The following is a 22,630-nucleotide window of genomic DNA, read 5'->3' on the forward strand; positions in this document are numbered from 1 at the left end:
AAGAAATCAAACACATCAGAGTCCGAGTTAGGGGAAATGGAAGAAGCATTTGCGAACGTATTTAGTGATGAAAACGAGGTTTTTTCACCAATGAGACCCATGTCTCTATCTAATCAAGTTACATCTACGCTACAAGTAACACCCGTCAACGTTGATCCCAAAAGATCAAAAGAAAGGCAAACAGATGTGATTCTTAAAAAGACAGAGAAAGTTAAAGATGCTTTTCTACAACTTCACGAACCTCTAATAGGTGAAGATCTGTTACTTCGTTCGAAATCAACCATTGGCAATTGGGATTTTACATCGTCTGATTATAAAAATCTCATGGATGGCATAAAGAAAAGATGTCAAGACCTGAAAATGAGACCGGAGTCTTCAATTGAGATCATTTCTCATTTAACCCTTGCACCAATTTCGTGGAGCCAGCAACAAATATCTACCTTCTTTGGCGTATCAGAACATCAAGTAAGAAGATCAGCAATATTGAAAAGGGAAAAAGGACTGCTAGCGAAACCAGATAAAAAGCAAGGTCGACCAATAACGGAAGATGAAAAAGAAATTGTGCGTGATTTTTACTTGTGTGACGAAAATTCAAGACAACTACCTGGAATGAAAGACTACGTTTCTGTTCGTACAAGAGAAGGTGAAAAGAAACAAAAAGTGCAAAAACGATTACTACTAATGAACATAAACGAACTTTACGTAAAGTATAAAGAATACTGTGAGCGTACCTTATGCTTAAAATCCTGTGGACGTTCAACATTTTTCATGCTGAGACCCTGTAATGTTATTGAGGTGGGTTCTAGCGGCTCGCACAATGTTTGCGTTTGTGAGGAACATCAGAATGTTCATTTAATGGTCGACACAATTTGCGGCAGCAACAAAGAAAAACTGTTGTTGATGGATAAAGTTGTTTGTGACATTTCCAATCAAGAATGTATGTTGAAGCGTTGTCCAAGATGTCCTGGTACGGAACCACTTAAAACCCTTTTAACAAGCATTGTCGCAAACATTCATGTTATTAAGTTTAATCAATGGGAAACCACAGACCGTTCTATGCTTGTACAAAAAGAGTTGCGGAATAATGATTTTGTAGAAGAACTTGCTAAAAAAATTGATGCCCTTACTAGTCATCATTTAATTTCAAAGGAGCAAGGGAAATACTGTAAAGAGTTGAAGGCTAGATTGTTTGAAAATGAGTGTATCCTACAGGGTGATTTCTCACAAAATTACTCGGTGATCGCGCAAGATTCAACACAATCTTCTTACTTTAATCCTGCTTCTCAGGCAACAATCCACACTTATCTTGCAATTTTAAATGTTGCTGGTAAAATCAGTAATCATAGTATTTGCGTCATTTCGGACTACATGGGGCATAATACTGTTGCTGTATTTTCATTTTTAAAAATTGTGATTTACTACATCAAAGAAATTAATCAAAATGTCAGCAAGATCATTCATTTCACAGATGGTGCCACTAGCCAGTATAAAAATTACAAAAATTTTCTTAACTTGTTTTATCATAAAGATGACTTTGGTGTTTCTGCGGAGTGGCATTTTTTCGCAACAAGTCATGGCAAAGGCCCATGTGATGGGATAGGGGGTACTCTGAAAAGATTGGCTAGACGTTCAAGTTTGCAGAATAGGGTAGGTGGCGTAGTAATTCAAACACCTGAATCGTTATACGATTGGTGTTCTCGCAACGTCAATAACATTAAATCGTTTTTTGTTTCTCAAATTGATGTTCACAGAAATGAGGAAATGCTTGAAGAGCGATTTAAGTTTGCTAAACGGATTCCAGGCACTCAGTCATTTCATTCATTCGTTCCCATTGACGAAAATAGAGTAGAAGCAGGGTTTCTGTCAATTAGTAATGAATCGAAGATATTTACTGTAAATTCCCAGCTCGCTCAAACCACAAATTATGTTGAACATAATGATTGTGTAATTGGTTCGAAAATAGCATGTGTGTATGATTTTGATGGGTTGTGGTATATTAGTCAAATTATTGAAAAAATTTATGTTGATTGTGATTTAAAATTTGAGTTTCTCAAACCAGATGGTTTTGAGGCTCAAAAAAGAGGTTTTATGTTATCTAACAAAGATATTGCTTTTGTTAATATTGTCGCGGGTGAAAAGGGATATTGGTTATCTCTTCGCAGAGATGAGTCATCCGCTCCTTGGACAAAGCTGCGATCGTGGTGAAGAAATTATCGGGAGAAGTCCGCTCCAAGAAAGATACGCAGATATGCAGTCCGGAAGGGGAGTAATTCGCGCGACGGTATAAAACGCTGCCCTGAATCTGCGTTAGAGGAGTCTCCATCGGGTGAGCTCCCGGAGCTAGGCTCCGTAGGAGTAGTTCCCTGGAGTCTTCAGACGCTCTCCGAGTTTGGTATGGTCATCCCTTATTGTTATTAGTTAAAAGTGAATAATTGTCTAGATTTAAGGTCATCACTACTTGTATTGATTTATGTTCATGTGACACAATACAAAGCCAGTGTGACAATTGGTGGAGATACAGTCCGTTACCCGTGAGTAACAAATTTGTGCTGCTTTGTGGCAATTGTTGAAGACACAGCTCGTTGCCTGAGAGTAAACGAAGTCGTGCTGCAGTCATTGTTAGCCGATGCCGAAGAGAACCAACCCACGGCTACCTAGTTGCCCAAGAGACCCCAGCCGACGATTACATCCGCTTCGAGAACTGTCAAGCGTTCCGGACCATTTGACCGAAGAAGCTGACAGTCGGGGTGAATCAGTCGAGACTGCAAGAGGCTTAGACTCGGATCCAGAAACCGAGATCGATTTGAGAGCGGCGACGAGTCCAGTTGTTCCGGCCGTGGGACAACCATTTGTAGTGCCATCAAGGCATATTGAGCAGCCGCAAAGACAAGCTATGGAAGGTGTCAGAAAATTTATTAGCTCACTGATATTCCGAAAAAGTTCGGAAGAAGTTGCGCACCAATTGATGGAGCGCTTTGAAGAATATTCTACCCACAACAGATGGGGTGATATTGGAAAAAAAATAATTTTGAAAAGTATTTTGATGACGCCGCCAGGAGCTGGTTCAATTGTGCAAGGCTCCCGAACGAGTAAATGGTAAATCTCAAACGGCCGGAAGATATGCGATTGCAGCGCCTCTTCCATGGCCGAAGGCATTCGGTTAAAATTTAAAAAAAAAAAAAAAAAAAAAAAAAAAAAGGGAAAATCCTTAAGACTATCCAGGAAATACAAGAAACATTTAAACAAGTAAGCGCAACCGGAAAGAAGAAAAACGAAGGAGTAAAAGTCCCTTATTTGCCAAGAGGACGCAAGCTGATTTTTAGTCTCATCAACCTTCATGGATCGCAGAAGATTAGTACAGTCGGGTCGCCTGTCTTGAAGAAGGGGGACCTGTCGCGGGTGAAAAGGGATATTGGTTATCTCTTCGCAGAGATGAGTCATCCGCTCCTTGGACAAAGCTGCGATCGTGGTGAAGAAATTATCGGGAGAAGTCCGCTCCAAGAAAGATACGCAGATATGCAGTCCGGAAGGGGAGTAATTCGCGCGACGGTATAAAACGCTGCCCTGAATCTGCGTTAGAGGAGTCTCCATCGGGTGAGCTCCCGGAGCTAGGCTCCGTAGGAGTAGTTCCCTGGAGTCTTCAGACGCTCTCCGAGTTTGGTATGGTCATCCCTTATTGTTATTAGTTAAAAGTGAATAATTGTCTAGATTTAAGGTCATCACTACTTGTATTGATTTATGTTCATGTGACACAATACAAAGCCAGTGTGACAATATTTCTCATGTAATGAAAATTGTAAAAACTTTGAAAAGTAAATCAAGATCTGGGAGAAACTTTCAAATTAATCTTTCTGAAAGAAAGGAAATCGAAAAAATATACAGCGCAATGATGTCATAATACACTGTCAGACTTCCAAATTCACACATCAATTAATATCGTTTACATTTCACATTTAATGGGTTTATTTGTTTAGCATTTTAAGCTGTAGCTATCTTAAACGGTTTTGAAAGTCGCGGAGAGGAAAGCTTCCCTCGTTAGCCTAGGGGAATAAAAGGATTGAGAGCGGCGAAAGGAAAGAGATGAAGCTCCGACCTTGAGGGACGGGGGGAAAAGGGACGGAAAAAAGCTATTTTTTGTCGAAACCCTTAAAATTACAATAATTAAATCAAACAAATGAGAGATAAAACATCTCTCATTTTTATATATAGTATAAATCAATATCTACTCTATACAATTATGAAAACGGCTAATGAAAATTTTCGCAGCCGGGGAAGATATTGATTTTTAAAGAGGGGAGGGTATCAAAACTTTGTCCTTAAATTAGTAACCTTAAACTAAATATTAAAAAAAATAAACCAAAAGATATCCCGTGAAAATCTGATTAATAATATGTATTTTAATAAATTAGATTATCAAAAAATGGGTCTACAAATTAAGAAAAACAAAAAACGCACGGGAAAAGTGGACTACCGCAAAATGAAAAAAAAAACAATTTTCATTTCGCCGTATTTTAAAAATTAATCGTCCAAAATGGACGAAATTTGGAAAATTCGTTATTTAGGACAGTATAAACCTACTGTCCAAATTTCGCTAAATTCTAAAATATGTGCGTGCCAACGATTCGGTGACTTCGGCTGGATTGACCCTCCAAGTGGTTATGGTGTGGCGGCAGCATAGCGTCACTACGCGATGCCGATTTCTTTTCTTCTTGCCGGTTTCTACCGTTTGTCCCTTTGTTTTCCCAACCTCTACACCTGCGAACCACCAAATGGTTCCGTGAGGGACAAAAGGTTGGGTAGTATTGCTATCAGTTTCAAGAGAGAAAGGCAGTACAAAATGGACTCGTGTAGAACTCGAGCGCCATTTTGAGGGATTTAGAGTCAGCCTCTTTCCCATCACCTTACACGTGAAACGTGGGAGCGGTACAGAGCGTAGTACTTTAATACAAAGCCTGTTACCTTTGTCTGACAACACTTCTTTTATTTTGCCCCACTTGAGCTCCCGAACAGGTTTTGATAACTTTTGGTTTCGACCAAATAGATGAATATGTCTGGGGGAGAAATTTTGGGAACAATTGGGCAACAATCTAATCCGTGTTTCCACATAGAATTGGGAATTGAATAGGGACACTCAATATTTAACAATTTTAACTTATCTAAGTAACGAGTTTTCGCAACCCTTACGAGTCCATTTGCATAGTCGGAACACGACATAGTTTTACACTAACACAAGAAACAAAACGATGATTAACGTGAAACGAAATACTTACTTTTTCAGCGAAATTTTAAATTTATTCATATTTCGCACAATAACAAAACACAGTCATAGCAAACAGAATCAGCCGTCGAATGCTGCGTTGCGCAATAAAATCAAATGCGAAAAAAGATGTCGAACAGCCCTTTACTTTTATCTAAATGAGTATTCTTCATATAATTTAAAACTTACATTATATTAGTTTATGTGATATAAGAATATAGCTTACTTAGATTATATTATAATAAATAAAAAGCTCTTATTAAACTTTTATTATTAACATAATTACATGTCATATGTTTATTTGAATTAGAAAAAGGAAACAAATACATGTTTCATAAATGACGAACAAAGTTATTGCATCCGACGTCCCATGGATGTAAAAACGAGTCCGTTTTTGAAGGACAATTTTTTTACATTCATAAGAAATCTAAATTGTGCAATAATTAGTCAGTCACGTCTGACGTGACTGATCTATTTGCACACGTAAAACATTCACAAGTATATGGTTAGTGCAAAAAAGGGAAGATTCTGGACAGACTGAGTGGGTGGTGAACGAGAATTTGTGTTAGGATCCGTCAGCCAGTCACGTCGGCTTCCCGGATTGAAATGATCACTAGTAGAGAGAGAGGAAAGGTAAGTGATAGACTACTTACAATGCAGGTGTTTCCATGTCGACGGCGTTGGATCTGGGGGTACGGGCCGGACAAGTAGTTAAGGGGCAACGGTGGGGTAAAAAAGTAACGTGACGTACACAACGAGTCTCAGCAGTGAATCGTTTATTCTCCTCGACACTTGCTATTAAATTTCTACATCACAGCAGGGGACACAAAATACAACAGCTAAACACGATTGCTAAAAGGGAACTAACACGGGGGCGAAAGAGATGTGGGGTTTTTACTGCATGTCGGCTTGGGGACGCTAAAGTTGGCGTGGATCGTAAAAGAAAAAACACAAGCCACCAGTTCACGAAGGAATGTGAACTGGTGGCTTTTTCGTCCTCACGGAACAACACTTGGACGTTCGTTTAGGATAATACCAAGGACCTTCAAAATTTTAAGTCCATGGAACATCTAAACCGTCTTGAAAGACGACGCACGTGGGTGGGAACAACGAACGTCCATAGGATTTCTCCAGGACAAGAAATGCTAGTAGGGTCTATATATTTTTTTTACTACAAGAAGAAGTAAGGATACACAGCTGAAATTAACTGCACACAAAACAATGTGTGATGCTGTCCAATTTGGTAAGTGTGGCTGGTATCAGCTTTTGATTTAAAACAAAAGATGTAATTTTCCGTATCAAGTAGCCGCCAGTTGATGATTTTGAATGTAAATCTCATTCTATAATGATTTATTTAAAAAAAATTAGATAGAGAAGGTTTTTTAAAGTTCTTTTATTTAAATCAGAATAATTTCACGCTACACGTTAAAATTATATTTCAGCAAAAATTTGCTCTAATAATAATGCTACGATTAAAACCAAGTTCCCCCAAGAGGGCCTTATAGGACTAAAACTCCAGCTCTTGGTCGCCGGGGTGAACCCTACCGTCTTTATGGGTAACAGAAAGGTGTAGGGCTCGGCCCCGATCACATTCTAATCGGGGACACCGCTTAGCTTCCCCGATTAAAATGAATCGGGGAAGTTCGGTGCGGGGATTTCTTTTTTTCGGTGCGGGACGGTGCTATAATCGGTGATGCACCGATAGCACCGCTTCAGCCAAAGGGAGTTTGTCTTACCAGTGTCCTTGAGTTCTGATAGGCTAACGAGAATCACGTGACTAGGGTCACATTTTGTTCTTGTTGGCCGCAGGGCAGCGGCCAAGTACATACATAGTACTAGTTCCCTGTTCGCCATAAATTCCCAAGGCCATTATTGTTTAGTCTTGAACAATTCAGATAGCAGCAGCTAAGGCTGTTGACAAAATTTACAAGAAATTCCATATTGACTGAGCCTGATGCATCATCACTTCAACCTAACTCAATGAAGTTAGATCTAGCCAAAGAGGGTTCACCGTCTAAGAAACTGTATTTGAAGAAGTAATGATTAATACGGTTCCATTTGCCATTTCACATGCACCACAACGAACTTACCGTTTTTGAAACAGCCAGTGAAAACACCTTTTCATATGCTGCTCTTTCGGAAGTTTGGCTTGAATTCCAATTCTTTGGCAATAGCTTTGGAAGCTTTTACTCCAAGTGTGTCAAAGATAAGACTTGTCAAACCTTTTGCAACTTGCATTGCATTACAGTTGTTGAGCTTGAAACAGAGTAGTATTTGGGAGCTTCCTTGAAGTAAGCTAGAGTATTGTAGGATATGGTGTAACTGGAGGTCCTTGTTGTAGAGAAAGGTCGTAAAACCAAAGATAATGGAAAATCAAAAATAAATGATTGTCATATTATCTACCAGTCTTTTCCAGAAATGATACCATCCAGACTTCTTTTTCTGATACTGATATATCTGTTTTTTGATCGATATATTAGATATATCTGAATCAAAGTTCGCTCTTCCTGCCATCTTGTAGTTCGAAATACAAACTATGGATTTATAGGTAGGCGAATAAAATTCTTTTGTTTAAATAAAAAAGTCTTAAGGCACAATCATTTTTACCCTTCCTTGACTTGTTATTAGACAGTCATTTGTGATCGAACAGTCGAGGCTGTCAAGCTGATTGTTATCTGTCAATATCTTTCTTATCAAGTGAAATAAAAAACAAGTTAAATAAAAAATGGTAAGAAGCGTTGTGTGGATGTATTTCGAAAAAAACGTGAGACCCGGCCAAAAAACAGCGACCTGTACTGTTTGCAAACGCACCCAACCATTTCCTGGTAACACTACCAATATGTTTGCTCATCTAAGGCAGAAACATCCCGATATTTACCAAAAGATTGCCCCTCAAATCAGAAAAAAAAATCTAAAGACAACAAGAATGCCAAACAGGCTCAGCGGACAGCGGTCTACTGAACGACGCAGATAACGAAAACGAGGAAGTCATGAGCAATTCTATCAAGAAGACAACGGAATTGATTCAGACTCAACAGTGATAAATGTTAATAAATGGCGATTTAAAATTATATTTATCTTGAAATTTTATCTATGATTGTGATAATCCAGAAAGCTGCGATGCCGCCACTAATTGCCAGCCTAGCACATCCTGTAATAGCTCTCCAGAGCAGGAATCTTTGTCCTCAAGTTCTGGTATTATTATTAAACTTGCAAAATGATTTAGAAACAAATTCCGAATTATTTTTAATTATTGTAAAAAATATTAGCGACAATCGCTGAAGAAGCAATTGCCTCGTCCGGCATCAATTTTTTTTTCTGTTGGTGGTGCTGTTATGGAAAATTAATTCGGGCTCTAATGATTTTTATCCCTGAGGGATTTAGTTTACTAAATTACCGAAGGTTTAGGGGCCTCTAACGCAGCACAACTGAGAATAGGCTCCTCCTCCAGATGGGGCACCGAAACACTTTATTGGAATTTTTTCCACCAATAGGAATGCTGGAAAGGGGAAAAACAAGATTAACGATATTTTTAAGGTGAAATTCGTAGATTTGAAGTATGACAAAGGTAATAAATGGTAATGCACGTCCTTTTATTGTCTTAATTGTTAAACTATGTGACAACTAGCATGTTTTTTCGTATATAACAAAGTAAACAAGCGGCCATGTTGGACTGATTGGGGTGCTTCAACATTTGGGAAACAGATGGCACCTTTGTCCTTGTTTTCTAAATCAAAGTTAAAAAACTAGATGTCACTATTTCTTATAGTAAACAAAATTGGAAAACAGCAACAATAACAACTAAAAATAACCTTAAATTCCGAAGGCGCCCAAGGGGCTTTATTGACAAAAGCTTGTTGCCGCTCAGCATTGTCGACGACCCCAATTTTGTGGCATTTGTAAAGTGTATCGACGCAAGAAAAGGTATATAATTTTTGTATTGGTTTCAAGTAGCACGCAGCAGACATGCATACCGTATACGCCAACGAACTAATGTCTGTATTAGGTTTTCCTTGCCGAAACACGATCACTTATAATTACCACCCGGCGTTGTACGAAGAGGCTCGTCTTAAATTGATTCATGAACTTGAAAGAGTGGACTACGTCGCCTTGACCACCGATTGTTGGACATCATTGAATAATTACAGCTACCTCACAGTCACGGCACACTACATCAATCCCAAAATGAAAAGGGTGTCTAGAGTACTTAGAACGGTTGGTGATCTAGCAAAAAAAAATATTCAAATCATAATTTTTTAAATTTTGTATTTAAGGTTCATATGGAAAATAACCACACAGCGGATAACCTTAGGAACGAACTATTCTCTATAGTAGATCGCTGGGGAATCCGCAACAAAATTGTCGGCGTAGTCACGGATAATACGGCGAACATAAAAAAGGCAGTTTTTATTATTCGGCTGAGCGGCCGAGTTCAGCCGCATCCATACTGATGAATGTGGCTGGATTCGGATTCCATGCTTTGCTCATACTCTTAGCTTAGCTGTCAAAGATGCTATTCAAAAAAATGACACTTTCATGCACATTTTAGAACGCTGCCGCGCAATAGTTTCGTTTTTTCATTTAAGTTCTGTGGCTACGGTCACGTTGACCAGGTTGTGCACAAACTTATCTAAAAACAAATTGCAACAGGAGTGCTCGACGAGATGGAATTGTACGCTAATCATGCTCCGCAGCCTGTTGCAACTGAAACAGCCAGTAACGGATACCCTCAGAATTCTTCGACGTGACGACCTTCTATTAGAATAATTTGATAGGAAACAATTGCTGGAGCAATTGAAATCCTGTCTCCATTCGAAGAGGCATAGTTCAAAATTCTACCCTTCTTTATCAAAAGTTATTCCGTGCGTAAAAATTCTTCAAGCAAAACTTTCCGGTCTCGTTTCCACGGAATACAACCCGTGGTTACTGAATTTACTTAATGACTTGAAATTCAATTTGGGAGAAAGATTTATAACGCTGGAAAGAGAAATCAAATTTGTTGTAGCTACGTTCCTCGTGCCACCCCATATAGTACATTTTTGCCGTCGGATGTCCGAATCATGGCCGAACATCCGTTAGATATCCATGTATTCAATGGGTAGTTCCAGGGATGTCCGTCGGCTAGTCACCTTGGAAGTGCAATGGATGTGCGAAAATTATATTCTACGGACCTCCTTCCAAAAGCCAAGAAGATTTTCAATTGTTTCATTTAAGGATCGGCCTCGAGACAATCGGTGCGCTGTTTTGCCAATCGGTTTTCTCATTTCGGGCCATCGAAGCGTGGCTCAGGGTGGAAAATTCTTCTCCCCGAATTCAATTGGGGCTTAATCGAGGTACTTAATCAGGGAAGCTACCCCGATTACAATAAATCGATTCATCGATGCAAAAAACCTAATCGATTGACTGTTTCACCCGATCGATCCGATAACAACCCCGATAATAGCTCGTTCTACCCGCCTGCCCCGATTTTTACTCTGAAACCGAAAGAACGGCATTTCTTAAAAATTTCGTCGGGGCAACGAGTGGACCTCAAATTTTTCCCTTCACCGCCCCGGTTGAAAAGTGGCACCTCAATTTAGCCCCGAATGCACTTTATCGGTGCGGGGAGGTTAACTCGATTAGAGCTAATTGGGGACGATCGCTAAGTTTCATCATGGTCTAACATTAGAGGTCCCAGAACTGTCGTCTGCTAGGTGTTTCGTCTGCTATTTCCACGGATAAATTTTGGGCACTCGCTAGGGGCGCTGATTACCCGGATCAGTCATAACATTCCCTCCATAACGTTGTCAACAATGGGGAAAGTAGTCGCTTGTGACTGTTTTTCGCGCTGTTTTCTTCTGTATTAAAAATTTAAAAAATTTACTATACAAAAAAAAGGAAACCTGAATCAATTCCTCTTTGTATTATAAACCTTAATATACAATAATACACATTAATTAACCATCTTAGACAGTATGCGCAGCTTACGCTGTTCTTCTTTTGATTTCTGGCTAACCTTATTTTTTAACCGTTTCGCTTCCATGTGATATCGGATTTCTATGTATTCAAACATTAAAAATGGAACCATTTCCGTGATGATCGCGGCAACTCTGACCGTTTGTATAATATGTTTAATTCAAGATAATCTCATCGATTGACGGAGAAATACGCCCGGACGAAATAGGTCCACTAAATTGGCCCATGGGTCAATCTGCGCGGATTTGACAAATCCGATGCGCGACCAAAACTCGGATTTCGTTGAAATTTGGTAAGTAAATCAATAAATATGTTTAAAATTTATTGGCCAAAGGATTTTTTTTTTGCGCAATTAGGGAAAAAGTTACAGCAAAATGAAAATCAGATTTTTTCATTTTGCCGTAACTTAATCCCTTTACCCTGTCTCCCCTTTTTGACCTTGACTACCCCAGGCGGTCTTGGCGGATTAGTCAAAAAGGGGAGACAGGGAAAAGGGATGAGTGAAAATGGCCGCCGAAGCCAATATTTTACATCAAAATAGGGAGATTTCAAACAATTTAATCGGCACTATGGAGAATTTAACCCTAGCGAAAAAAATAGAGCATATACTATGATATGTCCTCTTTTTTTTAAGTGCAAAATTAAAAATAAATCTTAGAAGCGAATCTGTTCAGGTCTACTTTTGTAAGACGCACTCTGAACATTTAAAAGTTAAATAACGTAATTAAATTTAAAAATTTTGAAACAAAAAAATACCATTAAAAAGAGCGTGAAAAACTGAATAAGACGTATTTATTCAAAAATCAATAGAGAAATAAAAACTAGTCTTAAATAAATAAAAATGAAAACACGGAAAAAATCCTAAGTTACGGCAAAATGAAAAAATCTTATTTTCATTTTGCTGTAACTTTTTCCCTAATTGCGCAAAAAAAAAATCCTTTGGCTAATAAATTTTAAACATATTTATTGATTCACTTACCAAATTTCAACGAAATCCGAGTTTTAGTCGCGCATCGGATTTGTCAAATCCGAGCTATTGTTTGTGAATGGTTTGTTGTTCATCCCCTTGTAGCAGACGAATTTCTGGCAGCAAACGAAATTCTTCGGCTAAAAGAGACGAGCAACTTACAAACAAAAATAAAATAAAAATAAATTAAATAGAACTGGAGCTAGAAAAAAATATTGGGAAATGAAAAGATGAATAGGGTACCCACTGCTAGGAAGAAAAGGGGGAAATCTAAATTATAGTTATAAAAACTTAATTTTTAACATGAAGAAGATGGTTTCTCCATAAGACGCTGCAGCCGCAGCAGACCAACTTGGACACAAATGAGATTTTCGCATTTGTGGAAAACGCGCAACGCAGGATGTTTTACTGCTCTATAAATTGAATTTTGCAATTTAAACGATATCAATCTGCATTTTAGTTCTCTCCTGATAATTTTATCGAGAATACAGCGGAAACAAAGGTCATTTAAGATTTAAGAAACAAAGAACTAGTAAATTCAATCGAAAGTTTTTAGCAATATCAGAATCGTAAGCAGCTGAGGTTGACGGCGACGCCATAATATGATAACGAAAGTTTCAATTAGAATTACACTAATAGGCCACGCGACAAAGAGATTGATAGAATATTTGAACAATAGCAGACTAGCCTATTCAATGAGAACTCTGGAAATGTGAATGCAGTAACTGCTAAACAGTACCCCAAAATCTGCTTTAGAATTTGTATTCTTTTATTCGATTTTAGTAGCGCTCGGCCCCGCACCAATCGGGGAACTTTTTAGTCGATCCGGTGCGGGGATAATCTTAATCGGGGAAGCGAAGCGATTTCGGTGCTCGGTGCGGTGATATCGGTGATCGGTGCCTTCCCCGATTATAAATGAATAGTGATCTAAATTGTTAGTTTCCCTGCGGCCAACAAGAATAAAATGTGACCTTAGTCACGTGATTCTCGTTGGCCTATCAGAACTCAAGGTCACTGGTAAGACTAACCCCTTATGGCTGAAGCGGTGCTATCGGTGCAGCACCGATTATAGCACCGTTCCGCACCGAAAAAAGAAATCCCCGCACCGAACTTCCCGGATTCATTTTGATCGGGGAAGCTTAGCGGTGTCCCCGATTAGAATGTGATCGGGGCCGAGCCCTAAATTTTAGTAGCTTTTTAAAATATTTCGAATAAAGAATACAAATAGAATAAAACTTTAAATTATTCGAGGATAAAAAATACGAATAAATAAAATGAAAAAATTATTCGAAAATAAAGATAAAGATTTATTCGAATTCGTATTTTAAAATACATTTTTATTCGAAAGAACTTTATTCGAAGGAACACTGTCACAAACGTAACGGTTAATTTTACAATCATGCGGAAAAGGAACTATTCAGCAGCCAAAGGAATAAACAAGAGACTAACATTTAAAAAAGGGATATCCACGTAAAAACACCAACATCTTAAAATAACCTACTAATATCTCAATTTTAAACGTAAAGTGGTTCCAAAATGCCTAACCATGCTTTGTGAGCAGATTAATTTTGACGGGAAACAGAGCCATAAGAAACTTAGTTTTAAAACAGAAAAAAACAAAAAAACAAAAACAAAAACTAAAAAATTAAACAAACATCAAATGATTTATGGAACTCGTGGATAATTCATCGTTGTTGAATATGGGCCGTGGTCCTTGGGTGGTGCCAATCTTACTCGGAGACACATTATACTACCACTTGGTCGGCTCCGTCTTCTAGAAGATAGTGCTAATGTACATTTTTTTTAACAGTCACATCTTAAGTTCAATTTTCAATTATTATGGCTACCTTTCGGAGTTCCGGCCAGTTGTTTCCTCAACTCTCTCATTTTTCTTTTCAATCGCATGAAAATACACCTTTGTTTTTGTTTACCTACAATTCACGTGGAAATCGTTAAATTGAAGACAGTTTTTCTGACACATGATAGTCGATTTCAGATGGAACTCGAAATTTGAATTAACTGTTTTACGCTGACTGCTACTTGATGAGGTCGACGGCGTTGGCAATATTATTGAACGACGTTCATCAGGAGCAGCGAGGTGTAAACTCTCACGGACGGCAAAACATCTTCCAGCAGAACGAATGTCATAATCTATGACTGATATTTTAAAGTAAGACGGTTAGTCAATCTATCAAAGATGATTATCTTTTCATACACTTGTACTTTCAGCTGTGTCCGGCCAACCGGAAGTAGAGGGGACGAATAAACAACCCTGTTTCTCCGTTTCGGTGTATTCTAGTGGAGAATTTGGGATTACCTTTACGTTGGTGCGGATTTGGCACTGCTGAGTGCAAAATTTGTCAAGGTCTTCAGAAGTGAAAAATGATGAAATTGTTACACCATCAATTTCATCAATCTGACGAAGGGTTTCACATTCAATACTTGAAAAGTCCCCAATGAATATTTCACTAAGCAATGACCCTGGAAAACGAAAACGTAAGTTACTGAATATTATTGGGGAAAAGATATTTCTTAGAAATAAATTTAATTAAAAATAGTTAATATTCAAGTACTCGTGGGTTTTGTCTTCTTAATGGGCGGCATAACGATGCAAGGAAAATTGCTAGCCGAAGAACAATACCGATGAAGCCTAGCTTTTCGTAGAGTAGACTTCCCTGAATGAACTTTCGCTCTAGCCGAATAACGAACTTCGGAATTCTTCGAGACGACCATGGAATTACAACTAAAAAAATGCGCCTCTTCTTCTTATTTGGATGCGAAAGGTAACATTCCAGCACATTTTCCAGCAGGATTAATGCCAGAAACCAACGGAATATAGAAGTAAAATTCAGTTAATATAATAAATCTATCACTGTGAAGTAAAAGATTCAGGCAAATTTTAACATACCCGTGGTTTTGACTGTGTGCTGCAACACAGAGGTATTCGGGATGGATGAAGGACTGCAAATCTTGGCTTCATTGACTTCTAGGGGAAGGTTTGGGAAGATTTTCATGTTTCCGTTCATTTGGAAATGTTGGGAGCAAAAGTTGTTAAGGTCTTCAGCAGTGAAAAACGACGAAATTGTAAAACCATCAATTTCATCTACCTGACGTCCGGTTTTACATTCCAAGCCCCGAATATCATTAAGGTATTTTCCACTGCAACTTAATGCTACTGCAAAATGATATCATTGGTGGTGTAAACGATAAGAAAAGAGAAAGAGAGAAAAATTGGAAAAAAAAAAATTGCTGATACTTTTGGATTTTGTCTTCCTGGTACGTCGTCTACCCGGAAAGGGGGAGTCGCTTACGAAGGTGCAATACCGATGAGCCCGAGCTTTCCGCCAAGGAGGCTTACGCAATTTAGTTTTGATTTCGGTCAAACAACGAGAATTAGGAGATACGGCCGTAGAACTAACACTAAGAACAGATGTTTGTTCTTCCAATCCTGCGTTTTTTTCGGGGTCAGTAATCTCGGGAGTAGGAAGAGTTAAATCTTCTGGCACAAAATGATTTTTCGGAGAAAGACAAGAAGCAAAGGCCTCCTTGTCATCTTCATCGAAACGAAGCAAAGGTGGAGGCGACGAATTTGATGATTCGTCTTCAGAAAAACTAACGCACTCATATGACCATATCTGCGTGCTTACATTAAGTTTTAATTTGCGTTTGCGGCTTGTGAGGTTCTGCGGATTTCCTAAGGTCGAGAAAAACTGCTCTTAAAAGAACATATGAAGGATTCAACTAGATCACTATGTTATATACCACATTCACCATGATCTAAAAAAAGATTTGGCATATCAGGATCAACATCGAACACTGACAAGGAAGCACAGGATGGTGGGTCACAAGAAGTAATATTCTCCTTTTTTCTGTTTTCCTCCATTTTGTTTTTGATCTTTGATTTAGAATTTCCTAACTCGTTTTCAGGTAAAACTCCAAACTTAAACACAAATGATAAAAATATGTTAACGCAAGCTAAATATATTCAGGAATAGGATGGTAACCCACCTTTTTTCCATGGAAGTATGGCCCAAGGTGCTGGGTAGGAATAGTATCTTTTCTTAAATACCAGACATTGTTCAGTGATTTCAGGCACTCACTGCCAAAATGTATGGAGCAAACAAACAGAATACATGGAGGAACAGAAGTAGGAATGCTGCAATAGAAAGATTAATAAGTTGTAACATACTTATTTCCCATTCTAGTTTAGAAATTGATCAACCAAAAGAGGTATGGGCCAAGCTGTGAAGATATACCAAGCTGAAGTTGAAACCCACAGATGTAACACTGTCGAGCCATGCTTATAATATTACCATAAATACCTCACTTCATAAGACAATAATACCTACCTTGAAAGGAAGTCAACTTGGGAGAGCAAGTGTTATGACAATATGCAATTTATGCATGGAACTAGCTTGCTAGCGCAAGGCCTACTTAATGCTTAAGGCCTGTAAACTCGAATACCTCCTCTGGCGGGTAGGCGTTCCCTAGTAAGAGCCAATCAGACAAAAAAAAACAAGGGCTACGACGATACCATCTGGCGCTCGCAATTATAGCCTCGTTGAAAAACACCCCCAAAAAACTTAAACACTTGTTATAGTTACATAATAGTTACATAAATACATAAATAAAGATTTAAAAAAAGGAAATCAAGTTTTTGAAATGGAAAATGTGCTAGCTTGACAGCAATATGGCAATTGAGTTGTTAAAAACAAAAAAGTAGTATGTTAAAAAAATATAAGTTTTATTATCATATAGACCAGTTTCGGATGCTGCGTTGCAAACTTTAAAAAAATCCAGGGGGGTTTCGATTGCAGGGGGAGATAGGAAAAAAGGGGGTTTTTGATTTATTTACCCTAGTAATACTTTTCCAATTCAGGAAATGTTCTAGAATACTACACTTTAAGACATTCTGCGTCTTCTCCAGTCTTTATAAATAATTAATCATCCCTAGTTTATCCATTATCCCCATATCCACATTTGAATCACCCATGTTTACATATTTTCTTGATACTAGAAACGCAAAATATACTAAACAGCATCCCTAGCCTTTTACTTGAATTAATTTTCATGGATAAACTAGGGATGATTAATTATTTATAAAGACTGGAGAAGACGCAGAATGTCTTAAAGTGTAGTATTCTAGAACATTTCCTGAATTGGAAAAGTATTACTACCTAGCCTTTTACTTGAATTAATTTTCATGGAAAACTAGGGATGATTAATTATTTATAAAGACTGGAGAAGACGCAGAATGTCTTAAAGTGTAGTATTCTAGAACATTTCCTGAATTGGAAAAGTATTACTACCTAGCCTTTTACTTGAATTAATTTTCATGGATAAACTAGGGATGATTAATTATTTATAAAGACTGGAGAAGACGCAGAATGTCTTAAAGTGTAGTATTCTAGGACATTTTCCTGAATTGGAAAAGTATTACTAGGGTAAATAAATCAAAAACCCCCTTTTTTCCTATCTCCCCCTGCAATCGAAACCCCCCTGGATTTTTTTAAATTTTGCAACGCAGCATCCGAAACTGGTCTATTATTGAAAAATTTTCTTCTTGTTCTTGTAGTTGTAAAATTAATTATTTAGACAAAAAATCTATAAACGGATTAAACATTTTCACTTAGAGGTAAAATAAAAAATTTATAAAATTTTACTCACATCGATAACATGAGATAAAATAGACTTGAACCGTCATACTCATATCTACATATCTCCAGACAGAGTCCTTAACCACCATCCCAATAGAGCAGTAAAACATCCTGCGTTGCGCGTTTTCCACAAATGCGAAAATCTCATTTGTGTACAAGTTGGTCTGCTGCGGCTGCAGCTTCTTATGGAGAAACCATCTTCTTCACGTTAAAAATTAAGTTTTCATAACTATAATTTAGATTTTCCCCTTTTCTTCCTAGCAGTGGGTACCCTATTCATCTTTTCATTTCCCAATATTTTTTTCTAGCTCCAGTTCTATCTACTTTATTTTTATTTTATTTTTGTTTGTAAGTTGCTCGTCTCTTTTAGCCGAAGAATTTCGTTTGCTGCCAGAAATTCGTCTGCTACAAGGGGATGAACAACAAACCATTCACAAACAATAGCTAAATAAAAATAAACCAGATAGAACTAGGACTAGAAAAAAAATTGGGAAATGAAAAAATGAATAGGGTACCCTCTGCTAGGAAGTAAAGGGGGAAAATCTTAATTATATTTATGAAAACTTATTTTTTAACACGAAGAAGTTGGTTTCTCCATAAGACGCTGCAGCCGCAGCAGACCAACTTGGACACAAATGAGATTTTCGCATTTGTGGAGAACGTGCAACGTAGGATGTTTTACTGCTCTATACCGAAACAAATTAGATTTTAATGGTGAAATGTAATGATGAAAATATTACTTAGTGGACACAAATCTTTTTCAAAGAGGTGATTTTTTACATTTACTGGAATTCTTTACAAAAAGTTAAGGATTCGAAGATACTCTTAATTAAAAAAAAGGGAACCCTATTTTTTTAAAATCTTATATATAGGTTTTCGAAGCAGTAGCAGTAGCGTGCGCCAGATGGTGTCGTCGTAACCATTGTTTTTCCTCTGATTAGTTGTTGCCAGGTAACGAGTCACTGCCATAGGAGGTATTCGAGTTTACAGGCCTTAAGCATTAAGTAGGCCTTGGATAGCGTCGCCAGTGGTGCCACTTTGAAAATAGGGAAAACCTGAAAACCAGCGTCTTGGAAACCTGAGGCTAGGGCTCGGCCCCGGTTCTCGAAAACTCGGTTTACCCGCGGTTCGTCGCGGCCAAAAAAAGTCGCCCATGAGAGATCCGGGTAGGCTATTTGCTAAAATGGGTAGTTTGGGTAGGATTTGGTGGGTAAGCCGGGTCTACCCACCACCATCTTGGAAAATGGCGGCCCCGACAGCGCCAAGTTTAAAAAGGTTGACGCCATCGTCTGGCTGGGAGATGAATGAAGAGCGCTGTTCTATTTCTTTTGTTTTTTTTCTGATAGGTGGATCTATGTATAAACAAGGCCTACTTAATGCTTAAGGCCTGTAAACTCGTATACCTCCTATGGCGGTGACGCGTTACCTGGCAACAACCAATCAGAGGAAAAACAAGGGTTACGACGACATCATCTGGCGCTCGCTACTGCTACTGCTTCGAAAACCTAAATACAACATTAAGCAAAAACAGGGTTTCCTTGTACTAGGGGCCCTCACTCCGTTCAGGAAGTTCCCGATAGGATACGGCCTGGTCGCCAATTTGCCATAATATCTCGGAAACCGTTTGCTCTTCCGGCAAAACAGACTCCGTATACATGTCCTGGGTCAATCCAGCCGAAGTCACCGAATCGTTGGCGCGCACATATTTTAGAATTTAGCGAAATTTGGACAGTAGGTTTATACTGTCTTAAATAACTAATTTTCCAAATTTCATCCATTTTGGACGATTAGTTTTTAAAATACGGCGAAATGAAAATTGGTTTTTTTCATTTTGCCGTAGTCCACTTTTCCCATGCGTTTTTTGTTTTTCTTAATTTGTAGACCCATTGTTTGATAATCTAATTTTTTAAAATAAATATTATTAATCAGATTTTCAAGGGCTATCTTTTGGTTTAATTTTTTTTAATATTTAGTTTAAGGTTACTAATTTAAGGACAAAGTTTTGATACCCTCCCCTCTTTAAAAATCAATATCTTCCCCGGCTGCGAAAATTTCCATAAGCCGTTTTCATAATTGTATAGAGTAGATATTGATTTATACTATATATAAAAATAAGAGATGTGTTTATCTCTCATTTGTTCGATTTAATTATTCTAATTTTAAGGTTTTTGACAAAAAATAGCTTTTTTCCGTCCCTTTCGACCTTGAGGGGCGGAGCTTCATCTCTTTCCTTTCGCCGCTCTCAACCCCTTTATTCCCCTAGGCTAACGAGGGGAGCTTTCCTCTTCGCGACTTTCAAAACCGTTTAAGATAGCTGCAGCTTAAAATGCTAAACAAATAAACCCATTAAATGTGAAATGTAAACGATATTAATTGATGTGTGAATTTGGAAGTCTGACAGTGTATTATGACATCATAGCGCTGTATATTTTTTCGATTTCCTTTCTTTCAGAAAGATTAATTTGAAAGTTTCTTCCAGATCTTGATTTACTTTTCGTTTTAATAATTGATTGTAATTGTTAATTGTAAGTTTTTACAATTTTCATTACATGAAAAATATTAACAAAAGCAATATCTTTGTTAGATGACATAAAACCTCTTTTTTGAGCCTCAAAACCATCTGGTTTGAGAAACTCAATTTTTAAATCACAATCAACATCAATTTTTTCAATAATTTCACCAATATACCACAACCCATCAAAATCATACACACATGCTGTTTTCGAACCAATTACACAATTATTATATTCAACATAATTTGTGGTTTGAGCGAGTTGGGAATTTACAGTAAATATCACGATATAATAGGAAAGGTACACTCTCGCGCTATCCCAGTCTCTTGGAAGAAACGGTGGGTGTTCAGTAAAGGGTCCCAAGATTCCCCGCCAGGTTCGCTTGTATAGGAGGCCCCTCGCCTTTCGGAGGTATAGCAAAAATTGGGGTTTTTCGTTCGTTATCTATATAATTACCAATCAATGTGTCCAGAAATTGATTTCATTTAAGCTTAATTTAATTCCCTATCCTTAAATACCTAATTCATCTAGATTAGGCAATTATTTATATGTTAAATTTGTGATTGAAATTCACAATTTTTTGAAATTTGCGCCTTTCGCAACATTGCCTATTTCATTATATTAAACACGTTTGTCTTCTCTCTAGTGCAGCAACTTTTACACCTTTGTTAAAAATGGATATATTTAATAAATATTGACGAATTCTATTTATAATGAATTCTGCACTAGAGAGAAGCACTATAATTTTGTACTATAATTTTGTGAGAAATCACCCTGTAGGATACACTCATTTTCAAACAATCTAGCCTTCAACTCTTTACAGTATTTCCCTTACTCATTTGAAATTAAATGATGACTAGTAAGGGCATCAATTTTTTTAGCAAGTTCTTCTACAAAATCATTATTCCGCAACTCTTTTTGTACAAGCATAGAACGGTCTGTGGTTTCCCATTGATTAAACTTAATAACATGAATGTTTGCGACAATGCTTGTTAAAAGGGTTTTAAGTGGTTCCGTACCGGGACATCTTGGACAACGCTTCAACATACATTCTTGATTGGAAATGTCACAAACAACTTTATCCATCAACAACAGTTTTTCTTTGTTGCTGCCGTAAATTGTGTCGACCATTAAATGAACATTCTGATGTTTCTCACAAACGAAAACATTGTGCGAGCCGCTAGAACCCACCTCAATAACATTACAGGGTCTCAGCATGAAAAATGTTGAACGTCCACAGGATTTTAAGCATAAGGTACGCTCACAGCATTCTTTATACTTTACGTAAAGTTCGTTTATGTTCATTAGAAGTAATCGTTTTTGCACTTTTTGTTTCTTTTCACCTTCTCTTGTACGAACAGAAACGTAGTCTTTCATTCCAGGTAGTTGTCTTGAATTTTCGTCACACAAGTAAAAGTCACGCACAATTTCTTTTTCATCTTCCGTTATTGGTCGACCTTGCTTTTTATCTGGTTTCGCTAGCAGTCCTTTTTCCCTTTTCAATATTGCTGATCTTCTTACTTGATGTTTTGATACGCCAAAGAAGGTAGATATTTGTTGCTGGCTCCACGAAATTGGTGCAAGGGTTAAAAGAGAAATGATCTCAATTGAAGACTCCGGTCTCATTTTCAGGTCTTGACATCTTTTCTTTATGCCATCCATGAGATTTTTATAATCAGACGATGTAAAATCCCAATTGCCAATGGTGGATTTCGAACGAAGTAACAGAATCTTTACCTATTATAGGTTCGTGAAGTTGTAGAAAAGAATCTTTAACTTTTTCTGCCTTTTTAAGAATCACATCTGCTTGCCTTTCTTTTGATCTTTTGGGATCAACGTTGACGGGTATTACTTGTAGCGTAGATGTAACTTGATTAGATAGAGACATGGGTCTCATTAGTGAAAAAACCTCGTTTTCATCACTAAATACGTTCGCAAATGCTTCTTCCATGTCCTCTAACTCGGACTCTGATGTGTTTGATTTCTTCACAATTTCCTTGTTTTTCAATTTCACCAACTGTTTAATGCATTTGGTACATAGTTTTTGTCCAGAATAAACATGCAGATCAGACCGATTACACTTTATAGCCTCACATAATTCAAGAGAAATTGATCTTTTTCCAGCCTTGGGAAGATTTCGAGATTTAACACGTCGACGCTATGAATATGTAATGGATTTGAGCACTTTGATGATTGTTTGAATTATGAGAAATGTAATGAGAACGCCACTAAAGGATGTCTACACATCGAGGGAATTGTCGTCATGTTAGTTCTGTAACAA

The 22,630-nt window shown here is 37.7% G+C and overlaps 1 protein-coding gene and 1 long non-coding RNA gene across 11 annotated transcripts; one reads left to right on the top strand and one right to left on the bottom strand.

The window, feature by feature from the left end:
• The first annotated feature begins 8,549 nt into the window (after positions 1-8,549).
• Positions 8,550-9,990, top strand: LOC116916647. The gene is made up of 3 exons (XR_006649344.1): positions 8,550-9,181; positions 9,264-9,472; positions 9,532-9,990. It is a non-coding gene; the product is annotated as an uncharacterized LOC116916647 (long non-coding RNA).
• Positions 9,991-13,499: 3,509 nt separating this feature from the next.
• Positions 13,500-16,671, bottom strand: LOC116936745. 10 transcript variants are annotated; one of them, XM_032943946.2, is made up of 11 exons: positions 16,529-16,605; positions 16,402-16,466; positions 16,188-16,335; positions 15,942-16,119; positions 15,436-15,873; positions 15,088-15,354; positions 14,753-14,944; positions 14,403-14,660; positions 14,200-14,336; positions 14,027-14,110; positions 13,500-13,966 (listed from the first exon to the last, which is right to left on the bottom strand). In XM_032943946.2, the coding sequence occupies exons 4-10, from the start codon at positions 16,060-16,062 to the stop codon at positions 14,075-14,077; spliced, it is 1,449 nt and encodes a 482-aa protein (XP_032799837.1). In that variant the 5' UTR covers positions 16,063-16,119; positions 16,188-16,335; positions 16,402-16,466; positions 16,529-16,605; the 3' UTR covers positions 13,500-13,966; positions 14,027-14,074. The 10 variants fall into 10 exon arrangements, with proteins under 10 accessions (XP_032799837.1, XP_032799834.1, XP_032799804.1 ...); XM_032943943.2 differs by lacking the exon at positions 16,402-16,466 and having other exon boundaries at positions 16,529-16,671; XM_032943913.2 differs by having other exon boundaries at positions 16,402-16,543.
• Between the last annotated feature and the right edge of the window lie 5,959 nt (positions 16,672-22,630).

The sequence above is a fragment of the Daphnia magna genome, linkage group LG1 (genome assembly GCF_020631705.1).
Source record: "Daphnia magna isolate NIES linkage group LG1, ASM2063170v1.1, whole genome shotgun sequence".
Lineage (NCBI taxonomy): Eukaryota > Metazoa > Arthropoda > Branchiopoda > Diplostraca > Daphniidae > Daphnia > Daphnia magna.

What these genes read in the sequence shown, in the direction of transcription:
- LOC116936745 (XM_032943913.2), bottom strand. Translation starts at nt 16,478, where the DNA reads ATGGCTCGACAGTGTTACATCTGTGGGTTTCAACTTCAGCTTGGTATA. An exon ending in TTTAGATCATGGTGAATGTG is followed by an intron (nt 15,874 to 15,941) that starts GTATATAACATA and finishes TCTCGACCTTAG; the next exon opens with GAAATCCGCAGAACCTCACA. An exon ending in TTGGCCGGACACAGCTGAAA is followed by an intron (nt 14,337 to 14,402) that starts GTACAAGTGTAT and finishes TTAAAATATCAG; the next exon opens with TCATAGATTATGACATTCGT.